The 26,483-nt window shown below is 40.2% G+C and overlaps 1 protein-coding gene and 1 long non-coding RNA gene across 2 annotated transcripts in view; one reads left to right on the top strand and one right to left on the bottom strand.

Annotated features, from left to right (window-relative positions):
• The window catches only part of ITGA8 (integrin subunit alpha 8), a 186,133-nt gene that overhangs the window by 113,887 nt on the left and 45,763 nt on the right, over nucleotides 1-26,483 (top strand). The window contains exons 16-23 of the mRNA XM_027073509.2: nucleotides 3,402-3,457; nucleotides 3,873-4,027; nucleotides 5,114-5,251; nucleotides 5,743-5,810; nucleotides 7,203-7,350; nucleotides 13,636-13,728; nucleotides 18,144-18,223; nucleotides 23,741-23,821. Coding sequence (XP_026929310.1) covers nucleotides 3,402-3,457; nucleotides 3,873-4,027; nucleotides 5,114-5,251; nucleotides 5,743-5,810; nucleotides 7,203-7,350; nucleotides 13,636-13,728; nucleotides 18,144-18,223; nucleotides 23,741-23,821 — 819 coding nt within the window. The remainder of the gene's footprint in view (nucleotides 1-3,401; nucleotides 3,458-3,872; nucleotides 4,028-5,113; nucleotides 5,252-5,742; nucleotides 5,811-7,202; nucleotides 7,351-13,635; nucleotides 13,729-18,143; nucleotides 18,224-23,740; nucleotides 23,822-26,483) is intronic.
• LOC128316287 (uncharacterized) overlaps nucleotides 4,007-26,483 on the bottom strand; it is a 163,145-nt gene continuing 140,668 nt past the window's right edge. Inside the window, exons 4-5 of the long non-coding RNA XR_008299931.1 lie at nucleotides 8,988-9,105; nucleotides 4,007-4,678 (exon numbers count right to left, since the gene is read on the bottom strand). This is a non-coding gene — a long non-coding RNA (uncharacterized LOC128316287). The remainder of the gene's footprint in view (nucleotides 4,679-8,987; nucleotides 9,106-26,483) is intronic.

Genomic DNA, 26,483 nt, shown 5'->3' with positions numbered 1-26,483 from the left:
TGCCTCAGAGTACTAGAAGATGCAAGTTAACAGCTGGCTCAGTCTAGAATGTGTTTCTCTGACACTCTGTAAGATTATTTTAGGAATTTCGGTCAGTATTTCCAAAATAATTGACAGGCATTTGTTGATGTGCTTTCTTGTCGTTTTGTCTGTATGTGATCGAACTTTGTATTCTGCATCTGAAAACTATTTGAGTGAACCCAGACTGGGAAATAGTTCTTCATGTCTGCCAATGTAAATTTCTTTGTCTTTCAAACAGCTGTGTCCTTTTATAAACGATCTGCTACTGGTATTTCTAAATTAGAAAAAAAATGGCACAACAAATATTAATAGTGTTACTAATCAATTAGAAAAATAAAAAGCATTTAGTAAGATATTTCATTTGATAAATGTAAAAGATCATCCCTATCCACTTTTCAAATCTGAGAAAACCTTTTCCAGTATGCCTACCTTTATGCAAAATCTGATATTTGCTGTCACTGAAATCGAATTAAATTGCGTGGGCTGAAAACTGAACTGCTTTGTACTTTTAAATCCTGTTTCACATCCGCCTCATTCTTTTTCCATCAAGCATGGCTACGCTCACCATTATACCACAGCATCATTATTCCAACTGTACACCGGTTTGGGGCTGGTGTCAGAGGATTTATAACGCATTGTCCTGCTTTCTGATATATTAGAAGCACTACAGACGTCAGTTTCCTTTAGAACTTATGTGATGAGGGATCTGGGTTGATTTGTTGTCTTTGCTCCAATCAGACCTATTCAGACTAATGTACCATATTGAATGTGACCATAAATTCAAGTTTGCAGTTTTAACTCTAATTAATTATAGGTCACAGCTTTCCCTGAAAATGCAAGAGTACTTTATAATTAGGTGTAGACCGTGAGTGGACCAAATGTTTTGGCAGATAAAACACATAGCGAATATATGTGTATGTTTACGTACAATATATAGTTTGCTAAATTCAGAGTGAATGCTTCAACAAAAACACTAAATCGAAATGATATATGGATTTCTATGTTTATTGCAGCACTATTTACAATAGCCAAGCTACCCAAGTGTCCATAGATGAATGGATAAGGAAGATGGGGTATAGATACACGGTGGAAATTACTCAGCCGTAAAAGAATGAGATTCTGCCATTTGCAACAACATGGATGGACCTAGAGTGAAATAAGTCAGACAGAGAAACACAAATAACATATGATTTCAGTCATACGGGGAACCTAAAAAACAAAGCAAATGCATAAACAAACAAACAAAAAAACCCAGAAACAGATTCATACAGAGGACAAACAAGTGGTCGGCAGAGAGGAGGGAGGGATGGAGAGATAGGCAAAATAGATGAAGAGGAAGAGGAAGAGGTACAGACTTCTAGTTAACAAAATAAGTAAGTCACAACGATGAAAAGGACAGCAGAGGGAACAGAGTCAATCATTTTGTTGTAAGTTTGGTGGCAGATGGTAACTACACTTATCACAGTGACCACTGAGTAATGTCTAGAGCTGTTGAATCACTGGGTTGTTCACCTGAAACAAATAGAACACTGTATGTGATATTACTATATTACTGTATTACTGAAATATTACTATATTTCAGTAATAAAAATTTTCTAAATGTTTTATTTATCATAACTGGATGACATTTTCTGACACCTGATAAAACTAGGTCTTTTTAAAATTTTTTAAAGTAAGCTCCACACCCAGTGTTGGGCTTGAACTCAGGACCTGAGATCAAGCGTCTCATGCTCTAGGGACTAAGCCAGCCGGGTGCCCGATAATGAAAATTTTCTTTAAAAGAATGAATATTTTTGTCCACTACTATAAAATTTTGAGGTTTTCCTTTTAGATCAGAACCAGGGGGCTTGGAACGTTTTGATTTGGTAACTTTTCTGTGAAAGACATCTACAAACTAGCACATTTAGGTTGAGGTGCTACTAACAATAACTAGATCAGTTGTAGCAGTTATTTTAAACCTGTATAAAGATAGTTACAGGGGCGCCTGGGTGGCTCAGTCAGTTAAGCGGCCGACCTCGGCTCAGGTCATGATCTCACGGTCCGTGAGTTCGAGCCCCGCGTCGGGCTCTGTGCTGACAGCTCAGAGCCTGGAGCCTGTTTCAGATTCTGTGTCTCCCTCTCTCTCTGACCCTCCCCCATTCATGCTCTGTCTCTCTCTCAAAAATGAATAAAACGTTTAAAAAAATTAAAAAAAGAAAGTTACAGTCATCCAGTTAATGATTTGAAGGTAACAGAAAGGGGGAGTTAAGAATAACACTGACAGGTAACTGATACAATTCATAACTCAGCTGCTAACATCATTTGTCGATCAAATACCTCCTCGCAAAGAGACAATCATGTTCACATTCATAGTTTCATTTATTACTTTTTCAAAAACTCCATTGCTTTTGAAATCTTCATGTCAAACAAAATCCTATCTATAAAATTACTTTAACGTAGCTAAGTTGACAATCTCATTATAAATAGGAATTTATCTTGTAAAAGTTAATGAACTTTGTCTATGATTTTAACACACAGCCAAGTACTTCCCAAAAAAAAGTTGGACACAGAAAATATTTCATTTCTGAAAGCCATACCTGCTGCAGAATTTAAAGATATGGTTAACTACTCATCTTTCTTAAATAATTCTAATTAAAGTCGAAGTGGGCTGGAATTTGTGATTTCTCTGGGGAAGGGGTACAAACACTTGTAATAGCAGAGACATCTCAGGAAACTATTGGCTTAATGGCATGTGGCAAATTATTTACCCTGAAGGGAGACATTGACTGAGGTCACGGTAGATAGATGAGTCCCAGATGTGACACATTTTCATTATATTTGACACAGGAAGCTGACACATAATTAAAGTATGATTGGGGATTATTTACAGCTTTTGGATGCTGTAGAAATATTCAAATTATACTATAGTATTTTATTAATGAAAACATCAAGAGTGTCCTTAAATCATTGTTAAGTAGTCTCTTCTATTTTTACTTTCTTAGAAATGTGAAAAAGCCCCATTCCGAATGCTGGCTGTTAGGGCTTACCATTGTTCAGGAGGGACGTGAGCACATTGTGCAAAGCCAGTTGTCTTAATTGTATTATGGTCAACTGGTGAGAGATATATATATATATGTGTGTGTGTGTGTGTGTGTGTGTATATATGTATGTATGTGTGTATATATGTATATGTATGCATATATATGTATGTATATATGTGTATGTGTATGTATGTATTTTTTTACAAATATATGTATATTTAGTTAGTTGTGTGTGTGTATACTGAGAAGTATAAAGGAAAAATGATGTATTCATTTGACCTGGGGTGAGGTGAAGTAAGATTTCTATTTCAGATTCAAAATGTTATTAACCAATACATTGTTGACTATTATTTTCCGTAGCTTTTCTTTAAAAGTATGTGCTTCAGTAGCGGGCCAGAGCATTTCAAATACAATAGGTGAGCATGTTTTCATTTTTACACTCCTATGCTACACTGAGAAAAGTTAACAATGAACGTTCCTCTGCAGACCCTATAAAACTTTCAATGAGCCCATTTCTGATATTAAGATTTCTACTGTATATATGGAAACCTCTCTGTAAATATTCCTTGAATAATTGGTGTTAATATTATCTATAAAAACAGATATCATCATGGGGGAGGGGGAAGTGACTGTGTCAAACCATTACAAAACAAGTTTCATAGCTTGGAGAGTATTTTATAAAACTTTTGCAGCTCGTGTATTTGTTTTTGATCCCAACTATGAAAACAATGTTTTCTGAATAAGCAAGTGGAAATAGAAATTCATTCGAGCACTGCATTCACTGAATACTTTGCCTTTCCTGATTATATTTGCTCTATTTCTGTCCCTTAGGCCTGACCGCTGAGGTATACTTGGATACTCTGAAACAAAAAGGAGCCATCAAACGCACGCTTTTCCTTGACAACAATCAGTCACATTTCATTTTCCCTCTCACCATCAAGCGACAGAAATCCCTCCAATGCCAGGACTTTGTCGTTTACCTCCGAGTGAGTGTTCCAGAATCACTCTTCTGGCCTCCTAACATTCAGACTCCAATTCCAACCTTTTTTCTCTACTGGACCATCCTTCGGGTCCACAGAGATCCACATCTATTTTCATTTTATAGGAGGAAACTTTCTTCTGAGGGCCACACGCTCCATTGAGCTTTTCTTCAGCTGACCGAACAGCATGTGGCTATTAATTCCCAAAGCTTCTTTCTGTCCTGCACACTAACCTGATAATAGTACTCACTCAGGTGGTTTTTATTTCTTACTGCCTCCCTCCCAAAAAACCATAAACATTAAACGCAATTTATTTGAATTTTTCTCCTGCGTGAGGATGCTTGGTCAGATGTTATCGATGTGCATTTCAGAGCCAAGTTGGGAAAACGTTCAGGCATTCAGTGCCTTTATTGAAAGTAATTTATAATTCTGTTTTTAAAGAAATGTATATTTACAGTAACTCCAAGACCTACCGTGGAATAAAAGAGCTGAAATATATATAACACTATTATCCCAGCTTTTTTACCAGTCGTGAGGTCATCCTCTTTCTTATTTTGTCTCTGCCCTTCGGGCCTTTCGGGGTACGACCCTCTCCCCCTGGAGGGCTTCTGTTTGTTTTTTCCGAGGGTGCTGAAGATGTTTTGCAGTTCATGCAAGCTGAAAGAGATAATAAGAGAGGAAAAGAATCAAGATGTTTTCTTCTCCTGAGCCCAAGAGGACTCCTAAATGCGGCCAACCTCATGAAAATAAAAATTCACGAAACTTTCCATGACATTTATTGCGTATATGAGTATGTTTTTTTCCTTTGCAATTTAACCAATTTGTGTGACTCACTGAGATCTGCAGAACCTGAAAACTGCCTCCAGAAGCATCTATTTCAACGAAGCCACAACTCTAAACGGTTTCGTTCCCGAGCATGTGTTAATTAATCCTATATACCACCTCAGTCAGCGTGTACCTAAGCCCGCTGCCGTGATAATTACCTCCTCGTTCATGTCCACTGACTGAGGTCACAGTTGCCTGCTTCTCGCAGACTAACATCATGTAGCTATTTCACAGAGCCTTCCTTGCGTTTGTGATTATTTTCCCTAGGATGAAACCGAATTCCGAGATAAATTATCTCCAATCAACATTAGTTTGAATTACAGTTTGGATGAATCCACCTTTAAAGAAGGCCTGGACGTGAAACCAATATTGAATTACTACAAGGAAAACACTGTCACCGAGCAGGTAGGTCCCCGACGGTCTTTGATGGTTGATTCCCGGTCAGGCCCTGGGCAGCGCTCCTGTGACCTTAACACCAAATCCAGCCTCTTTTGTTTTCGTTCCTGCACACAAACTTGTAACGTTTGGGAGATTTTCCTAACGTGTTTCCTGAAACGCTGCATCACTGTGTTTTCGGAAGCCCTTCCCCTTGTGCAACCAAGACTTAATTTGTTCAAAATGTGGCTGTAATGGAATCAATACAGCCTCTGATCCTCCAAGTGCTGCCCGAGTACCTTCTTTATGGACATTTCCGAATGAATAGGGATCAGGCTATTATGTAAACGAAGTTATACCGGAAGATCACTGCCTTGCTTCGGGTTTTTAGCTGGGCAGAATTCACACAGAGAGAAACGAAAGCCTTGGTTTAATTTGTGGAATCGTTCATAGTTGTCAAGAAAAAAGGATGTGATTCAGGTTTTCCGAGATTATTCCTGATGCCTGTTTGCACAACACAGGCTCACATCCTGGTGGACTGTGGAGAAGACAACATGTGCATTCCTGACCTGAAGCTGTCAGCTAGACCGTAAGTTTAAATAAATAAACTTGTGCGTTTTATCTAATGGAATACAGGTGTTTATTTAAAGCTTCTCTGGAGAAAGTATACACTTCCAACGACTACAAAAAAAAAAAAAAAAAAAAAAATACCCTGTGTGAAATTCTTGAGCTTGGCAACACTTTGGGTCAGCCTGTGGTTTAGGTCAGTCCTTTGTCACCGGTGTGAAATGAACACACCCTAAGATTTTGCTTGGGCTGTTTTCATCTTTCAGCAAAAGCGGAAAAAAAAATGTTTTTGTTCAAAGTAAACTCATCTGGGGGGTGATTCAAGTTGTACGTACTTGCCTGAGTCGTGCGTGCAAGAGACTCAGGCTGGTTCTGTTTCCGCCTTAGCCCAAACCAGCCTGTGCGGGGGCCGTGGCTCAAAAGCATCCTTAAAGCTGTCAAACCGTAATCGCTTTTACTTTGCTGAAACAACTATTTTAATGGCACTCTGGGGAGTCAGGCAGAAGGTGTCCCCAAGTCAAATTAAGAATCAAAAGTCTTTCCGGTTGCCTGTAATGGAGAGTCATCAGTCTAGCACTGGTAACTACACTGCATCTTGTGAGGGCAAGAAACAAGAGTCAGATGTACAACATCCTACGTCGGGAAAAGCAGATTCAGGCTTCTCATCCCCAACACACACCCACCCAAGGCCCATCTCGCCGCCAGTGTTTGGGAATCTGCTTGGCAGTCTTTTTAGGGGATGTTCTTCCCAAACTTCACGATTGAGCCAGTGTCCGAAACAACAGCTGTGATTGATTAAGGGTTAAAAGTGGCAAAATCGGCTCAGTGTGAGGTTTGGAGAGAAGGAAAATTCCTCAAAATGCCTCAGAATCCTCCACCGGCTGAGATTTTATTGTATCTGCCTCTTTCCTTCCCTCTTAGGGTTCTCTTGGCATCCACACCTCCCCCTGTCCGTTTCTAAAACGTCTCTGCCTTTTCACCCATTTCTCATCGTCTTCCTGTCGGGTGTGTTGAGTGATACGCCAGGGCTGCCTTATTCTGGCTTGGGAACCAATCATCCGATTTCCTGGATTTCTTTCTGGCAGATTAAGTATGTCAGTAGCCTGAAATTGACCACAGTGGGAGGATTTATGCCGCTGGAATCAGCAAATGCTACACATTGGTACTCTTTTTTTTTTTTTTTTTTTTGGTAATGTTCAGCGTTACCAGCACACCACTGGATGTCCTCCTGCTCTGCCCATACAGATGCAATTCTCTTCCTTCTTCTCACCACCCCCTCATGATGATCCATCCATCTTCTTGTCCAAGTCTCATATTTCCCTATCTTCCTTCTTTCCTTCCAAGTCCTTAGATAAAATATCTGTGAATCCAGAGAAGTATGGTAACTAATATTCCTTTTAAACTACGTTTTTAGAGATAAGTATCAGGTCATCATTGGAGATGAAAATCATCTTATGCTCGTAATCAATGCAAGAAATGAAGGAGAAGGTGCCTACGAAGCTGAACTCTTCGTGATGATACCAGAAGAGGCAGATTATGTTGGGATTGAACGCAGCAACAAGGTAATGCCTTGCCCAGTATTTCAAGTCGGAAAGAACTCAGGTATATATTTGAAGTCAAAGCGACATTAAGTAGAGCCATCTTAGCTGAGACTTTCTTCCCAAATGAAGGAGAACAAAATGGCACCCGGCTTTGCTAATCATAATAGCAGTGAGCCAGGAAGGGGAGGTGGTCTTAAGCAATATTAATATCTTTCTTGGCCATAGTGCAAAGATCAGTTGGCCAAAGATGGAGAGCTGAAGCAAGGAAGAGAATACAGCTGGCTGAGAGAAGAATCTCACTAATGCGATCTATCAGCTAGACTCCCCTGTTAACTCCCACCCTCGCTGGCTGTTTTCAGGCCTTTGTTTTTAGTTCCCTTCGTTTCAAGCAGGTCCCGGGAGCTCTGGTTTTCATTATTGCTTATAGAGGAAGGTCTGACCAATCCCAGCTGAGCACTGATAACAGCAGAGACAGGCACTGGAAAGGAAACGCGTTCATTTTTCTTTCTTCGTGGCCCACCTTTTGGGGACCAGGACCGAGAAAAGCCAGGTCTTTGTCATTATTTGCTGGTCGGGCAAGGCCACCATTTGTTAAACTGACAATGCTTTTTATGATCTTTCCTCTCCTTTATCAGAACATGAATCTTCCCACTCAGGGTATCCTCAGGTTCTGCTGTGTTTTTAATCACTTGGTCTAAAAACACATTAAAAATACATTGCAGGACAGTGGGGAAAGTCCCTCATTTTCAGAAATGTACAGACTCACAATCAAGGACAGAGACCCACTTTAACATTCCCTCATGGCCACCTCTGTGCTTCACATAGAACGAGGCACAACGGGAACTCCTTTGAGACATGCTGATGGATTTGTTCATTGAACTACTATTTGTTAAATGTCTGTTAATTTCCAAATACCACATACTTTGAGGCGTATGAACATTCTAATGACTAAATAATTCTTTTTTAATTTTAAGTTTATTTATTTATTTTGAGGGTGTGGGGGAGAGACAGCAACGGGGGAGGGGCAGAGAGCAAGACAGAGAGAATCCCAAACAGGCTCAGTGCGGTCAGCATAGAGCCCAACATGGGGCTCAAACTCATGAACCACAAGATCATGACCTGAGCTGAAATCAAAAGTCAGTTGCATACCCAACTAAGCCGCCCAGGTGCCCCATAAAGACTAAATAATTTAATGAAAAATGATTTCTCTCAAGAGATGTTAGCAGGGGTACCTGGCTAGCTCAGTCAGAAGAGCATGTGACTCTTGATCTCAGGGTCATGGGTTCGAGCCCCACGTTGGGTGTAGAGATTACTTTAAAAAATTTTTTTAATGTTTTTTATTCTTAAGAGAGAGAGAGACAGAGCATGAGCGGATGAGGGGCAGAGCAAGAGACGGACACAGAATCCAAAGCAGGCTCCAGGCTCTGAGCTGTCAGCACAGAGCCCCATGAGGGGCTCAAACCCACAAGCTGTTGAGATCATGACCTGAGCCGGAGTTGGACGCCCAACCAACTGAGCCACCCAGGCACCCCTAGAAATTATTAAAAAAAAAAAAAAAGTAGACAATAACTTAAAAAAAATTAATGTCAGCAAACTGTTGCAATGTTGATACTTCATAGGCATTTATAGATGCAGAAATTATTAAATTCTCTACTCACCCCTCTAGGCTTGCGGTTTATGTGTTGGTTAAATTATCTTCTTAGTGAAAAATAGATAAATAAATCCAGGTGAGTGATCATCACATATCTTTGACAGTCATAGAATCATTACGAGTTTCTGTTGGAGAAATTTATGGAAAAATATCACCTGTACACACTTACATGCAAATACTATGTAAACAAACAAAGAAATGAGGCTCGAGTATGTTATTTTTAAAAATGTTCCGTGGCTTCACTCATGTTTTCATTTCAGTTCCTTCGTGTCATTCCACCCCCGACTTTGTTAAACAAAGCGTCTTTTCTAAAATGTTCTTTTAGCAAAACATCCAGTTTACCGTGGACTTGGTTGCATGGAAAATACGGGAGAACGCTTATCGTTTCCATCTCTGGCTGTAAACATTACAACGGACATCGTCCACAGTCTCAAATAAGCCCCTTAACTTTTTTTCTTCCATCAGCTTCCCTTGGGCAGAGACTTAGCTCAGTCTTTGAATCTCGCATGACTGAAGCCACATTCTAATTTGTTCTTTCTCTCTAAGCAGTTTGAGGTTGCGTACCTTTTTTTTGAACTCAGCTCAAGGGTTTTTTTTAGACAATCTTCTCTCAGGGGAAAACATATTAGGATTATCTGATTGTAAGTTTTGTTATTCTTTTGTTGAACACATTCATCATTTCAAAAATATAAATGCTGACCATCTCCTTCTCTGGAAACCTTCACCGAGCCAGACTTCATACTTCCCTTTGCTGACTTTTTCTAAAATGTTCTAGGAATAAGGGCTTGTGTGCTTTATGTGATGATTATGATTGGCATTATTATTATGGCAAAAATATATGTAATATATTTTAGCATTTTAACCATTTCTAAGTGTGTCATTCAATGGGATTAAGTGCATTCACATGATTGTGCAACCTTTACGTAAAACCATCCAGCAAAGAACTTTTTCATCTTCCCAGATGGAAACCCTGTACTCACTCAACGCTAACACCTGTTCCCCCAGCCCCTGGTAACCACAGGTCAGCTTTCTGTCTCTATGCATTTGGTATCCGGGGGACCTCACGGACCACCTCCCCTGCCTCCTGGCCACCTCACCTCCAGCGTGTCCAGAACTAGATTTGTCAACCTCCCAGACTCACGCTTCTCCCGCCTCCATGGCCTGGGTCAGAGAAAGGCACCAGGAGCCACCTCGTTTCTCCAGCCCACCTCTGTCCCCAGTTCATCTCTTCTCTCCACCTGCTGCCCCTGACCCCGCCCCTGACACCTGCCTTCATCCGAGCTGGCCTGATCTTCTGCCGAGATCACAAATGTCTCCTAACTAATCTCCCCATCTCCCTGCCTCCCCTCCCCTCTCTGCAAGGGGTCGTCCTCTCCCTAAAATGTAAATCTGACCACAGCAGCCTCTTGCTGCAACCCCTCATTAAGTCCCCATTGCTTTGAGGATAAAGCCCAAAGCCCCTCAGTAACTACCGAGGCCCTTACTTCTGTCACCCCTGTTCACCTCTTTAGCCTCTCGTCCCTGGGCTTGGATCCTTTCTCTTCCCCCGCACCCTACATGCCAGCAGGACTGAATTTCTTTCCAGTTCCTGGAGTACACGTGTGCTCTGTTGCCACAAGAGTTTGTGGCTGCTGCTCATTCTCTCGGACGCACCAACTCCACTCCCTCCTCCCCTTTATTCAGCTCACTTCTTTCTCTTTATCCTTCAAGTCTCAGCTCGGTCATGATTGAGGCTGCAAACGTGTATTGAAGAATCAGGCTGGGCACTGCTCTGAGATCTTATATGGGTTTAATTTACTTAAACTTCGGACTTGTAGCAAAACAGCAAGGCTATCGGTATCCCCCACTTACAGAGGAGGAGAGATTTACTAACATGCCTAACACAGCTGTTGCCTAGCATACACTTCACTGGTGGGTCCAATCCCGTGCTCTTAACCACCGGTCTGCACTGCCCCCCAGCAGCCTGATGTCACCTCCTTCAATCTGCTACTTACATCTAAGTGCATAACCTTCTCTATCACTATGAATCTCTCCTATCGTAAAACTGAAACTGCACTGATTAAGTTTCCATTGCTTTTCACAATGCTTGTGATTACTTATTACGGTTGTTACAGTAATTGGAAATGCGGTGAGGACGAGGAGTTTTTATCAGTTCCTGGTAAATAGCAGGTACACAGTACATATTTTTAGTGAATGAATAATATGTTAAGAGCTATAAATGGATTACAGCAAGAGTGTCCCTGGAACAGCTAAGGAAAATAATCTAGAAATATCTAGAAAAACAATCATGGTTCCTTTCACTCAGAGAAAGGAAGTAAAGGTTAAAAAAAGAAAAAGGGTGGGAGGGACTGGGGAAAGAAAAGATCTTTGATTGATGTGAAAAAGCTATTTCTAGAAAGCTGGGAAAAATGTACATATAACTTTTAACCTTTAGATAAGATAAAAATATTTACTATGAAACTAACTTTGAATTATATATTCAAAGGGCTCGTGGACATTTTAAAAAACGTTTTTGCTGGGTTCTTTTTTTCTGTTTTCAGGATTGACTTAATAATTTGAACACAAACATCTCTGTACAATTAGGGTTAGTTACAGATCCTTAAGAATTTAAAGGGGCATCTGGGTGGCTTGGTCCGTTAAGCGTCCGACTTCGGCTCAGGTCATGATCTCACGGTCCGTGAGTTCAAGCCCCACGTCGGGCTCTGTGCTGACAGCTCAGAGACTGGAGCCTGTTTTAGATTCTGTGTCTTCCTCTCTCTCTGCTCCTCCCTTGTTCATGCTCTCTCTCTGTCTCAAAAATAAATAAATGTTAAAAAAAAATTAAAAAAAAAGAATTTAAATACATGCTAATGCTCTTTCAGAGGAGAGAGCATTACCAGCTTTTTGAAAATATGTTTCTTAGCTGCCTAGATACTAATGTGTCATGCAAGTTATTTAGAGAGAGCATATATTAAGGTGCCTCCAGATATCAGTCAGTTGCTCTTTCTGATCATTCTGAATGGACTTTTCAGTGGGTGTTCCTGCCTGGTTGACTGCAGGAGGGAGGATGTGTGTTTGTGTGTGTGTGTGTGTGATTTTTAATTTATTTTTGAGAGAGAGTGTGAGCAGGGGACAGAAAGAGAGGGAGACACAGAATCCGTAGCAGGCTCCAGGCTCTGAGCTGTCAGCACAGAGCCGGACGTGGGGCTCCAACTCATAGACTGCAAGATCATGACCTGAGCTTGAAGTCAGACGCTTAACTAACTGAGCCCCCCAGGCGCCCCCAGGAGGGAGGATTTTATAGTTAGTTGTGTTTCCATTCATTTCAGCCCCGTCTTAGCAAAGCGTGTGATCCGCTTCTGCAGTCTTCTGACACCATTTGCTACTCTGTGCCCAACATGGCTCCAGGCACTGGGAATAAAAGAGATACAAAAACCCCTGTCCCCCTGAGGTTAATTTTCTCGAAGCAAAATTAACAAAATTTTTCACCTTGATGTCTGGTTGTTTGTCTAGCTTCTCATTGTTTTGGTGTTGGATCTTGGTTTTTCTCAATGAAGTGGGAAGAATGGGATAGAGGGTGATTTCTGAAACTTTTACATGAGAATTCACATTACTTCCTTAAATGAAATTTCAGCAGAGCTGACAGATGGACAGACGGTCCTCATACTCAGAACGCTCTTCCTTCCACGGACCTCTCCTGGGGCGGAAATTCCCAAAAGGTTGCTCCTTGTGAAGGTCCTCCTGTTGTCAGCTTATCTCTGGGTATGAGGATGACGGGTCATGTTAGTGGCACTTCGTAAGTTAGAGGGAAATAAGGGGTGAACGTTTGTAGCTATCACCGGAGGTGGAGCAGGGCCACAGGGACATCAGGTTTTGAAAAATGGAAAGGGACTAAGGGTGGACAGCAAGGTGCGGATTTCGAGGCAGCTGGGAGTAGCATCAAGACAAGAGAGAGACCTGAGGCAGAGGGAAGAAGTTCAAAGACAAAGCTCCCTCACTTCTCCCTTTCGTTTGCTGTAACCTTGACAACTTGTCCTGCACAGAGCTCTAAACGCCTCTTCAAACTTGAGTTTTTATACTTTCTGATGAGAACAGGCTATAAGGGGAAGAAGGGAGACGGGAAGCACTGGGGAAACACGAAAGCGTTCTCTTCCCGTCTTGAGTATTTAGAGGAACGAACAAAGATCGTTGTGTCACCTCAAAATTAGGACCATGGTGTGTAGGAATCTGTGTTCAGAGCAGTTCTCTTGCACATGCTCACTGAGGCATACGATACCCTCTGCTAATAGCCGCCATTTCATCTTGGCAAGAAGAGATTTGTTCCGTGGTGGTTACTCATCTGCGATCCTCCTGGCCCAAATTTAACATTAGCAATAGTGCAGATAATTTCTAAAACATTCCTTGTTGCACGTGGTAAGCATTTTGCTCCTCCATGAAACACATCGCGCTTACCGCTCCAACCTCCTTCTAAAATTAAACTCTGATCTTTTTGTCTCCCAAGCGTCTCTTCCGAGTTAATGGTCACCCGTGAACTCCTGGGCACGGTGGCCCACACAGGTGTTTGAAATCAAGGGAAGCTTGCCGCCCACACCGCGTTGCCTTTGTGACAGGATGTAACTTATTTGCCACCCCACCCCCCACCCCGAGCTCCATGCTGGTGTTCTTTCCCACTGCAGGGGTTACGTCCACTGAGCTGTGAGTACAAGATGGAAAATACAAGCCGGATGGTGGTGTGTGACCTTGGCAACCCTATGGTGGCTGGAACAAATGTAAGAGAAACCCAGAAGCCCTTCCTAAGTTCTAATTGCATTTTAAAGACAGCTCGTGGAAAGCGCCCCCACTGGCACTCAGCTGTTTAGCACCTGGTAACGAAAACAGATTAGGCAGGAAACGACGGAGGCGGGGGTTGGCATTATATCCTATACAGGGTGGGAACCCTGAGGTTAAACACACGAAAAGATGGATACTTTTATATGCTTTCTCTTTTGATTTTGCTCTTAACATGTCTTTTAGATGGTACACATCTATGAAGACTTTTTTTTTTTTTCTTTTTTACTACAAATCTTTTCTTGGGATATTTGTTTCTTTGAATCTCATGGCAGTTCAATTGTTTCTCGGTATTCCGTAAATGACTTAAGAAATAACGTAAGTAAAGATTTTAGCAAAGGTGATTAAACTTGGATTTTTGACATACGTCCCATATGGGTATCATTCACAGGATTTTCGTATTAAAAATGTTACCATGATCTAGGTTTCGAGTCAGCTTTGCCAGGTCTATATTTTCCATGCATTTGAACTTGAGAATAATACCGACATGTGTTTGTAGCAAGAAAAAGAGAGAGTTAATAATGATCTGTAATGTGAATTTGGAAGAATAAAGACACGTTTTTGTTCTTCTTTCCTTGTTTCCAGATTTAGGAACTTCTCATTCCGGTTTTCTTGTGGACAATAAGTTTATTTTATTGCAATTGCCATTTAAGTACACATAGTAACTTGTTGTAATAAATATCCCAGTGGACATACTTATTATGAAGTCATAAATCAGAAAAAATTTCTGAAATCTGCAAATACTGCATATTTAAATGTTTCATAAACTAAACATATGTATTCCTCTGTCTTAAATTAGATATTTATGATTATCAATGAAGTGGCCTATTTGAAAAAAATTTCATAAAAATTCATAATTGCATAGGTTTGTATTAGAATAGCTTCCCAAAGTATATTCCAAAGAGTGTTGATCCCTTGAGATAAGGCTTTAAAAGGGAGTTCTGTGGTCACTGCTGGGTATCATATTCTCCTCTGGAACATTTAGGTGCACATTCGCATTTTAAAGGTGCTGAGAAGTCCTGCAGTAAATAAACCTTTTAGCCCAAGGTCTCTCACATTTATTTGAGCATTTGAAAGTATCAAGTAATTCCTATTCCCAATTTTTACTTTAGGGTATTCTGCTACAATATTTTTGCTTTTTTACACTCTAAAATTAAATAATATTTTTGCTTTTTTACACACTTTTTACGCTCTATAAAGTGTGCCAAGCTATAGTCTGGTAAATTCACTTGTTAGGCCAAAAGAAGTAACTATTTAAATGAAAGACAAAATTTTATAACAGTTTTTTATTAGCTAACATATACTGATTGCTCTCTGTGTTATAAATGCATCACTAAGTACTTTTTTTATGTTATCTCGTTAAGTTTTCACAACCAACAATCCCAGTATTGAGTATTTCTCCTATGTTATAGATGAGGAGATTGAGACTGAGAGATATCAAATAAATTTCCCCAAATCACACAGATAATGAACGACGAAACCAAGATTCGAACCAGGACCTCACACAAGGTCCATGTTCTGTCTGGTCTGCAAAATTGGGAAAAGTATTTGGATAAAAACTAATGAATAACAGACAAGATGAGATTTTTAAACGAAGCCATGAAAGACAGAATGGGATTTCTCAGCTGAGAAATTGGGACATTTTCCATTAGAATCCTTTTGTCCAGAAACTAATAAATCCTTTTGCTGGTTATCAAGAAAAATCCAGTCACCTAAGTTGGCATGAAGAAGAGGTCTACCTAACACTAAAGAGGAACAGATTGACATGGGAACTGTGGCATTTGCATAAAATTTTATAAAAATGACCAGGCACTCATTCCTTTTTCAGTATTACAAGTGTTCAATCTAAACCAGAGATCATCCAAGATCATTAATAACAAATAATAATCTTGGAGCAAAACTGGCCACTGGTGTCATTCAAAGTGGAGGGTAAAAATGCAGTGTGGTCTTGACCATGGATGTGTTTATGTGAAATGATGTCTGCCCATTTTACCAGCAAGTAATTTTTGGAAGTCAAGGAGGTAAATTGTTTGTATTCATTTATCTGTGAGGTCTCTAGTGGAAGAAACCTAATAGCTTTCTTATCTCACCCTTTAATGCCCTTAAACACATCAAATTTTACTGCATGCTGTTTTCTTTGAAAACACTTTGATTTATTTACTTCTTCATTTTGTACTTAAAAAAAAATACTCTCAGTGGATCGTAGTAAAATTCCAAATATAAAAGCAGCCCTAAATATTAAAAAGCATCATAAATCACCAGAAACAGTTAAGTCCCACCCAATATTTAAAAAAAAAGTTTTCGAGTGGCATTTTATTTTAATTTAACAAAACATTCAAGGTAGTATTTAGAAGTATTACTCCTGATTTGTAAGTAGTAATGTCATTTTCATATAATAGCTATAGTCATATAAAATAGGTGCCAATAGGATTTATAAAAACTTGGAAAATCTCTCAAGCAGGAAGACGAGTAAGTGGTGGTTCAGCAAAGTTCCTTTAGAATCAACGCCCAGATATTTGGTGTTTGGTTCTAGCTGAGAACACATGTGTCTCTTACAATATGAAATTGTCATATCTTTATTGTATCTTTGTCCCAGGCTGAATTGTTCTGTAATGAGGACTGACATTAGCCAGGCTTCATCCCAATACAGTAAAATCCCCACCACTGGAACTGTTTTAGTGCATCCCTTCTGTATGCCTGGTTCCAAGCTAGAGTCTGACAACATCAAGATGAAAATATACAACGCCCATTCAATAAGAAACGCAACATTAACACTATCGGAGGTTGCAAAGAAGGAGATGGGGGAATAAAGAGAAAATTTCTGCCTGACTGGGCCTGTGGGATCGGATAGTATGTTGCAGGAGGATCTCTCGTCCTGAGCTTTGAAGCATGGAGTAGAACGTCTTCAAGTAGAAGAAAGCAGAAAAGTTTTAAGGTTTTCAAAGAAGGGGGGAGTGTATGTGCAAAGTCCCAGGGGTCTGACCAAAAATGGCACATTTGATATCATAAAAGAATTCATCATGGCTGGGGCATAAGGATGCATAGGCTTAATAGATACACATGGGTTTAAATCCCAGCTTTGCTGCTCATCAGTTGTGATACCTTGGACGAGTCACATTGAAATGGGAGAATCACCACATTTAGGAAAGTTTGGAGCAGTGCACTGACATATGTAAAGCCAATGGGGCAGTGCCTGGTTTGTAACGCATTCAGTAAGGGCTAGGGAAATGATGACGATTTATGATTAGAATGATGATTTATTATTAGTTCATATTACTACTGGTTCATGTTAACACGAGTTTTTAATCAATGATCTGAGTCTCGGGGTGTAGTGGCCTTGAGTGCAGGTTCCAGAGTCAGCTTGCAAGAATTTCAATTCCAACTCTACAGCTCATTTGCTGTGCACCTGGAGGAAGGCACTTGATCTCCCTAATCCTCAGATGACTGCTCAGAGTGTAAAATGTCAACAATCAGAGTACCCATCTCATGGGGTGGTTGTCATGATTATGTGAGACGAGGCATGTAAGGCTTTAGCACAGTACATAGGAGAGTAAGTGATAGAATTATTGGCTCTTATTTTTACTTCCTTATTGATATTATCATTGGACTAATTTTCCCCAAAGTTTTAAAAACCTGTCCTCAGATTTAAAAAATAAGAGCAGGTTTAAAACTTTGGGAAATCAAGAAAGGTAGAAAAACAATCCCTATGCTCATAACCTTAATATTATTACCATAGCATAGTATTCTGGTATATTTTTTTTTACAATACACCCTCACTCCTGTACAGTCATTTTTCCACCGACAAACTTTTAAAACAATACCTAAAACACACTGCATGTACAACTTTGTAACCTTTTTCTTTATCGGTCATCGTTCCATTAGAAGCATTTTCCACGTATTTGCACAGGCGTCCCACCCAGCGACCCAATTCGCGGTCAGTTTCAATGACGCTGTAAATGTGCATCAGACACAAGCATTACAGTTTTCCAAATCAATTGCCTCTTGTATATTTAGGTTGTTTTTAATTTAGCACATAGGAAGGTGGCAGGAGAAGAATTCGTACAGGACTAAATGAAGAGAGTGAACCACAATAGAGGGACTTGAATGTCTGGCCTCTGCAGTCTTAGTTCCGTGACTTCCTCTAGGCAACCCCCGGGGTGGAAGCAGGGAAAAGGGCAGCAATATGAGATAGGGATTTGCAGGGATTTTTTTATTTTTTTGAGAGAGAGAGGGCACAAGTGAGCGAGGGGCAGAGAGAGACAGAGAGAAGTGCAGGGATGATTTAAAGAGATTCTTATGCTGTGTATATGGTCCCTCTCTGTCATAACCTTAGTGTCTTGTGATTTTTTTCTTTTAGTACTCTCTGGGCCTCCGATTTGCAGTTCCACGTCTTGAGAAAACAAACATGAGCATTAACTTCGATCTCCAAATCAGAAGGTTAGATCTTTAAACGTCTAAAATCATGGTCAGCATCCACTATTAGAGAGATCCATAGTGAGATGAATGGCCACGAATCAAACTCCTTAACCTGAAATTAGATCCCAGACTTTTCACAGATCATTTTTTGTGTCTGTTTTTTTCAGTGTTGTAAGTTTTTGTTTGTTTTTGGTTTTTGTGTGTTTGCTTTTGAAAAGAGATCCGTTCTGTAAGCCAAGTTATTGTAGTAAAATTTTGTCCTGGGTACCCTCGCACCCTGGTTTACCTCCATTTTTCCTGATTCTGATTTACATCCTTTCTCCCGCCCTCACCAACACCCCAACAATATCTCTGCCAGGCTCTGAGCTGGGGGTCATTAAATCCCTGAGAATAGAATCTCTGCAAGAAAGCATAGATTATGCGTTTGCAAACTTGAAATCTAACTTGTCAGGAATGAAAGGGTCTCTGACGGTTTCACTGTGAGCCCCATGGCAGGAAGCAGGTGAGATTCAGAGGACAGAGCCTTTCCTGGTAACTGTAAGACAAAGCATATAGGTAGCTGCCCCTTTTTTCTAAGACTGACACTTTTCAGAGACTCAAGTGTGACTTATCTTTTCACTGTCTATTCTGTTTGTTCCTTCATGGCCAAAAACAATATTTAATGAGTGGAAAGACTTGGAGGTAGCAGTGTGCATAAAAGCCCAAGTGTGGACTTAAACCCATTAGCCAGTGATGGGATAAATGTAATGACTCCAGGCCACTATTAAAAGAAAAGGAAAGTGAATGGAATACAATATATCACAGTCTTCTTCATGAAACGATCCAATTAGAGAAAAGTAAATGTGCACAGTAAGACACCCTGTGAAATACAATAATTTTCTGTGGTCTGCGATTTTAAAAGTTTGAACAACATTAAAAAAAAAAAAAGTTTAAACAGCATTGATGTCGACAGAACATACTCAGCTGGGTGAACCCTTGTTCTATAACACAACTCTGAAGTCAGTATCTACAATTTGGTCCTCAAATACTAGTGTGCAATATGGATAAATCTCTACACTTATCTTCTATCCTGTAAGAAGTGATTAGAGAGCGATGATTTTGTGCAATGGATTACTTTTTAATAGCTACTTGGATTGAAGGTTTCTATTTTTTTTTTTTTTTTAATACATAAACTTGGGGCACCTGGGTGGCTCAGTCGGTTAAGCGTCTGACTTTGGCTTAGGTCATGGTCTCATCGTTTGTGGGTTCCAACCCTATGTTGGGCTTAGAGCCTGGAGCCTGTTTTGGATTCTGTGTCCCCCTCTCTCTCTGCCCCATCCCTGCTCATGCTTTGTCTCTCAAAAATAAATAAAACGTTAAAAAAAAATAAAAATAGTAATAAAATAAAATATATAAACTGTATAAGAACATAGCAGATTTTTAAAATCTGCAACCTGCGGGACGCCTGGGTGGCTCAGTCGGTTAAGTGTCCACCTTTGGCTCAGGTCATGATCTCGTGGTTCGTGAGTTGGAGCCCCGTGTCGGGCTCTGTGCTAACAGCATAGAGCCTGGAGCCTGCTTCAGATTCTGTGTCTCCCTCTGTCTTTGCCCCTTGCCTGCTCACGATCTGTCTGTCTCTGTCTCTCAAAAATAAATAAACATTAAAAAAAAAAATCTGCAACCTGTATCACAAACCACATCCCCTAAATTTTGTGATAGATTTCTAAGAAGGAAGGTTTTTCTCACCTACCTTACGTCCTTTCCTGACCTTAATTAAGTCTTTTTAAAAATTTAACTTAATATTTTCTGCTGATTCTTAAGAGATTTAAAAAAATTTTACCCATATTAGTGATGAGACGCTGACACAATGATTTCTGTAATACCATTGTACCAAAAGCATATTAAATCACTTCTTTATGTCTACATAAATGTATATTTTCCAAAAGGTTTGGGTAGTCCTAAATATTTTTATTTGGGGAATCTTTTGCTTATATTTTTAACTTTTTCAGAGAAAAAAAGTAAAGGCACCCTATACTGAGAACCATCACTCCAGACAGCAGCTTAAAGTTTCTATTTCTTACCATCACTGTCTGTGATGTCAGTCCCACAAATGGTATGAAGATACATCCTCACAAAATAGAAATCATTTATTTAGAAATAAAATCTGTTACAAAGATACAAAGCAAATTCCTTGACACATCCTTCTTACTTTTGATTGCAGCTACAGATAACAGAATAAATGAAACTAGTAGTTCACTCTGGGGACAAAGGACAACAACTGATATTCCAAATGCCTTCCCCAGACCCATCCTGGAGATCATCCTCCAACCAGTGAATTTAGCAACAAAGTGCTAAATTTGATGGAAGATAGAAACGGTCACACTTCTAACATCTCGCTTCATCTAAAAGAGTGGACCATGATGATATTCCATCCTTACGTGCCATAGAAACTCATGACTATTTTAACATTATTCTGAAAAAAAACATAAAAATGTGGAAATGAAGGAAGAACCAGAGAGGCTACAGGAACATACATAAAGCATCAAATTCCAAAACCAGACATTTCCAAGATAAAAATGTTTGAGAATACTTAACACTCAAATAGTGAAGTATTCACGAGTGAGCATTTATCTACATGCCTCGTTGGCAGACTCCAAAGGCATAAATAAATATTTATGGATGGTGTGCGTTCAATTTAAATGTGTTAAAACCAAAAGTAAATTAAACCAAATATTCTGAAGTCTAAGTTCTTAAGCTTTTGACCATATTGATCGCCATTACCCACTTTTAATGCCCCTTTCCACAAACAGAACCCAAAGAGAAACGGGCTTTATGTATTAATCAACTTAAAATATTTCATGTTACCAAATGTTTTCATTAAATGGTCTCTTCATGCCGCAGCTCTATGTGACGTGTAAATATTCTCCTCTCTGTGTAGAGCGGGTCTCAGATACCAGTTCCCACATACAAACAGGTCTTTTGTGATATCAGTGAAACTGCTTCCTCAGCAGCGGTGAAATGAACATCGTATTGTATTTGCTAACATTCCAAAGACCACAGAGAGTACAGAGGGAATGTTAGAAAAGAGGGAACAGTAGAGAAAAGGAAAATAGCATCAGAGTGATAAATGAAAAACGTGTTTATCCTTGGTGCATGACATGGGGCGTAGTTGTGGAGAGGAAATCCATCATTCCCATGCAGAATTAGCACCGACAGTATAAATAGCTCAGCATCCCGGACGGTGATGGATTGCTTGTTTGAATGTAGCAGTGGTGTTAGTGAAGGAGGTTTCCTTCCAGGAAAAGAGGTCAGGGAAGCATCTAAGTTGTATATCAAGCCTGGTGCCTTTCTTACCGGGAGATTTTGTTGACACCACTGGCTGATGGCAGTACCTAGTGTCGTGACAAGGCTGTGTGACAGAAGATGATTTTGATTAGCCAACCAGGTTTTGTCTCCACGTCTGCCATTGCTATCATTACATGGTAAAATAGCCTCCGTAAGCTTCATGTTAGACTCCTGTCCAAAGATGATTTCAGGGCTTGACATCTGCTGGCTTTTTTTGTGAGTAAAGACAAGTGTGTTATTTAAACCACGTGGAAACAAAACACAGAGAAGTTACAGGATCGCTTAAATGAAACGACTTTCTTTTCATCATTTTTACATTCACTGCTGCAAAGCAGTGTGAACTAGAAAATAGAACCAAGTCTGGGTAACGTGTGCAACAATGAGACCTACATTTCCAAACTGAAGAGTTTCCCATAATGCATTCAGAGCCATGCAATGTACAACAAGTAGACTTAATGATTTCTTGCTGGTAATTAAGAATTCTGCCTTAAAAAAAACCCCTAAAAACCTTTTTAGTTAACTGATTTTCCCCAGATGTGATAATAATAAAGTGGCCTGGAAACTGGGGTTCAAACTTTGGTGAACAAGTCCCCCTAGGCTCATCACTAGCTTAGTAGTGATGCCCTATTGCAGGAAATGAGCTTGACATTGGCCTGTTTATATCTTTTATGTGTGTTTGTGGTTTAAGTGGCCTTATCAGTATATACAATCAGACAAGACTTTTCAAAAGCATTGTGGGGACGATTCTGTCTCCTCCTCCTCCTTTGAAAGCTGACTTTTACATCTCCTTTCCAGCTCCCACATTTGGGAAGCTTCAAAAGCTAGTCAGAACATACCCCATTACCACTCCTGCAGTGTTAAAGCATTATCCATTGAATCTGTGTGAAAGTCGATGATGAAAAGCGGACGCTTTCTCTTCTTAATGAGACCTGGATATAAACATGACCTGTCAGTGGTGGTATGGCCACATCTGTTTGCTGAAAGCTGCATAATCCTGGGGATAGGAGGGTGACTTCAGTGAAAGCGCAAGACGGTAATAAAGGCAAATGACATCTGCATTCAAAGCTCAGCTACTGGTCAAGCCTCTCATGAGACCGTGTTTCGTTTTCTTTACTGCCCGCTTAACACGGGCATCTTTTTTTAATTTTGAAAATATTTTTATTATTTATTTTGGAGAGAGAGAGAGACAGAGTGCGAATGGGGAAGGAGCAGAGACAGAAGGAGACACAGAATCTGAAGCGGGCTCCAGGCTCTGAGCTGTCAGCACAGGGCCTGACGCGGGGCTCGAACTTGAGAACTGCGAGATCATGACCTGAGCCGGGGGCATAACCAACTGAGCCACCCAGGTGCCCCAACACATGTATTTTTCAAAAGCTAAATTTCATACGTGATTATATTTGCTTGAGAGAAAAAAAAAAAGCAGACTTAAAAATAATTTTGCCACTGTTCTAAGAAACATCATTAAACATTCACCTTCTATCTTGAGATTCTTGATGCCCTGGAAAGCATCGATGGCCTCTCCTGATTGCGTCAGTCTGAGCTGCCAGACTTCCTGGGGTCTTGCTTCTTCCTGCCATGGTCATTGGCTATGCTTCCAGTTCAGTCCCTGCCCCCCGCCCTAGTCAGCCAGTGAGCATGCAGTGAATGTGCACTTATTTTAATATTACTTCAGAAATAAACCATAAGGAAGATAAATTTGCTGCCCAAACAATGTATGGTATGATGCATTCCAGAGCCAAATGCAAACGCTTTTTCCATTATGTGCTGCTCTTGGATTATTCTTGCCAGTTCTCTTCTTTATTAGCATGGAGAATCAGGAGTTCACTGTGCCGTCCTTTCCCATTTGATGGGCAATAAACATGATGCACAGAGAAGTTAAGGAATGTGTCCAAGGCAGAAGGTGGAAAATGAATTCAGCTCACTGCCTTTTTGGTTTAGCCATTGAAACAAAAAAGCATTAGCTTTCCTAGATGTCTGTTGTGTTTTCAGATAAGATGCCGCCTCATGGAAAGTTACATTATTTTTACCCATAGAAAATCTTAGCATTTCTACTTTCAGATGGTTGTGATTTCGTGGAATGGATACGCCATTGTTTTCTGAATGACTGTATTAGTAATGTTTGTTATTCTTTTTATATATGGAAGGTTTTTTATGATCATATGTTGTAACATGGCTGAGAAAATATATTGAAATCATATTGTCACTGTGTTTTAGTTCCAACAAGGACAACCCAGACAGCAATTTTGTGAGCCTGCAAATCAACATCACTGCTGTAGCTCAAGTAGAAATAAGAGGGTAAGTAATAATCAAGATATTGTAGTAGTTATACTATAATAATGGCTTCCTGTATGTGAGAGTTATGAAAAACACTAGGAAAAACTATATGGAATTTTCCTAATGCATTAGCAATCACAATTCACTCTGGTTATAAATTTCATGCTTTTCTACCCTTCATTAGCCTTCCATTAAAAACTAGAGTAAACCTTGTATGGTAATTGACTCGAAGGATATCAAAACAAGAGATCACTTTACTCCCCAAACTGACAGTTCAGTCATCAGACTCTAAAAACTAGTGATAAGACACCAGATAAAATAGACAGACAGGTGATACCCTGAGAGTCTACTTCTCCAAAAATTATTCTGGAAATATAATGAAAACCTAGCCTCACCATACCACATCTTGAGTTTAACAAATGGCCAGCTCGTAGATGTGAGGGTTGATGGGATCTCCGTCTTATATCTTTTTCCTTTTGTCCTATTCCTTGAAAAATGTACCAATAAGCAATCAGTTGAGAGATGAGAGGAAAGTGGTCAAGTAAAAGGCTTAGAAGAACTACCATCTTGGGAAATCCATGCCTGGGGGATGAAAAGACATTAGAAATGGAGGGCATAGAGTTCTTATCTTAGACAAATGTGGACCTCATTGATTTCATTGTAATTCTTATTCCTTCAGGACAATCTAGGACTTGGTATTCTGGGCCGAACTGTCTTTGGGGCTCCAGCAATCCCAGTTCCCTTATCCTTTTCATAGTCCTGAGTGGTTCCCACTTCTCCATGTTGGCAGCTCGGGCCACTGCATTCAGAGCCCTTGTCTCCAGGATACTGCAGCCTCTGGCTGCTCTCTGTGAGGGTGGGGGAGGTGGGGAGGTGGAGCCCTGCCTGTCCTCCTGGGACCAGTGAGGTGCCACTTAGTGGATTAGAAAAGAATAATACCTAACATGGATTGATCCTTCCATGTGCTACCCCAACCCGTTGGCGCCTCTTAATGTGGACCAGTATCCTTGCTGTACAGGTGAGGGAATTTTGGGGTTGAAGGCTACCCAGCTAGGAAGTGGGGAGGTACCATGGAAGTACAGGCAGCCTGCCTCCAGGTGCATATTTATAAATGATCATGCCGTGCAGCCTGTGAGAGAGTTCTGTGAACCTTAGCTACGCAAAATCTTGTTTGTTTGTGCTTCTGTGATTTTTTTCATTCAAATGAGTGTTTTTGACATTCACCCACTCTAGGGAAGGTGCCTATAGTTCATTCATTTTAATTGCAGTAGGGTTTAACATTGTAAAGCAACACGATACTTGCTCATCCATTCCACTCTTGATGAACACTGGGGCTTTTCTTCTTCCTTTGTTACAGACTTTCTTGTGCATACCTCATGGTACACGTGTGGAAGAAGGTGGGAAGGGTACCTGCTTAGAGGTAGAATTTCAGGATCAGACAATGTACACTAACTTTACTAAATAGTACCAAACTTGGGCGCCTGGGTGGCTCAGTCGGTCGAGCGTCCAAGTTTGGCTCAGGTCATGATCTCGCGGTCTGTGAGTTTGAGCCCCGCGTCGGGCTCTGTGCTGACAGCTCAGAGCCTGGAGCCTGCTTCGGATTCTGTGTCTCCCTCTCTCTCTGCCCCTCCCCCCCCCCCATGATCTGTCTCTCTCTCTGTCAAAAATAAACATTTAAAAAAATTTTTTAAAATAGTACCAAACTTTTTCAAAATAATTATACCAAGTTATCATTCAAAGAACTCTCCACTTTGTTAACTAAACTCACAGAATGGTCGAGTTTTTCATTTTGATGGATAAGAAATACTATCTAACTGAAGGTTCAATTTGCTGTTCCCGGTTCCTAAATGAGACCAAGTAGCTTTTTCATGAATTTGCTGACTCCATTCTTCCCAAATTGGGTAATTTCTGTTCGTTTTTAAAGACACATTTCTACTAAGAGACTTTTTTTCATATTCATAGGAACTCTTTTCTATTTTTTTTAATTTTTATTTTTAATATTCATTTATTTTTGAGAGACAGAGAACGTGAGCGGTGGAGTTGCAGAGAGCGAGAAGGGGACAGCAGATCCGAAGTGGGCTCTGTGCCGACAGGCTCCAAGCCCGAAGCAGGCTCTGAGCTGATGCAGGGCTCAGACTCACAAGCTGTGATATTACGACCTGACCTGAAATCAGATGCTTAACCAACTGAGCCACCAGGCGCCCCTCTTTCCTATTCTAGAGTTGAGACACTAATCCTTTATCAGCTATGGAGGTTGCAACTATCTTTTCAGTTTATGGGGTTCGTCTTTTTTTTAAGTCAGGTTTATTGAGGTATAAATTATATAAAGTAAAACTCACCCTTTTTTTTTTAGATGTTCAGTTTGAAGCGTTAAGATACCACAAGGACGTTCAATGTAAAACAGTTCTGTCACCCCACATAGCTTCTCATGCACCTTTGTAGTTGACCCAGCCCTCACTCCCAGGCTCTGGAAACCTTGTTCTATCTTCTGTCACTGTCTTTCCAGAAAAATAATATAAATCTACTCCTACAGAATGTAGCCTTTTGAATCTGGCTTCTTTCACTTAGCATAATGCATTTGAAAAAAACACCCATGTTCGTACATGTATCAGTGGTCTGTTTCTTTTTATTGCTGAGAAGTATTCCACTATACAGAAGTCCCAAGAAATGTTCATCCATCCAC

Source organism: Acinonyx jubatus, chromosome B4, assembly GCF_027475565.1.
Source record: "Acinonyx jubatus isolate Ajub_Pintada_27869175 chromosome B4, VMU_Ajub_asm_v1.0, whole genome shotgun sequence".
Lineage (NCBI taxonomy): Eukaryota > Metazoa > Chordata > Mammalia > Carnivora > Felidae > Acinonyx > Acinonyx jubatus.
The sequence above is the reverse complement of the archived record's forward strand: the minus strand, read 5'-3'. Positions and strand labels throughout refer to the sequence as shown.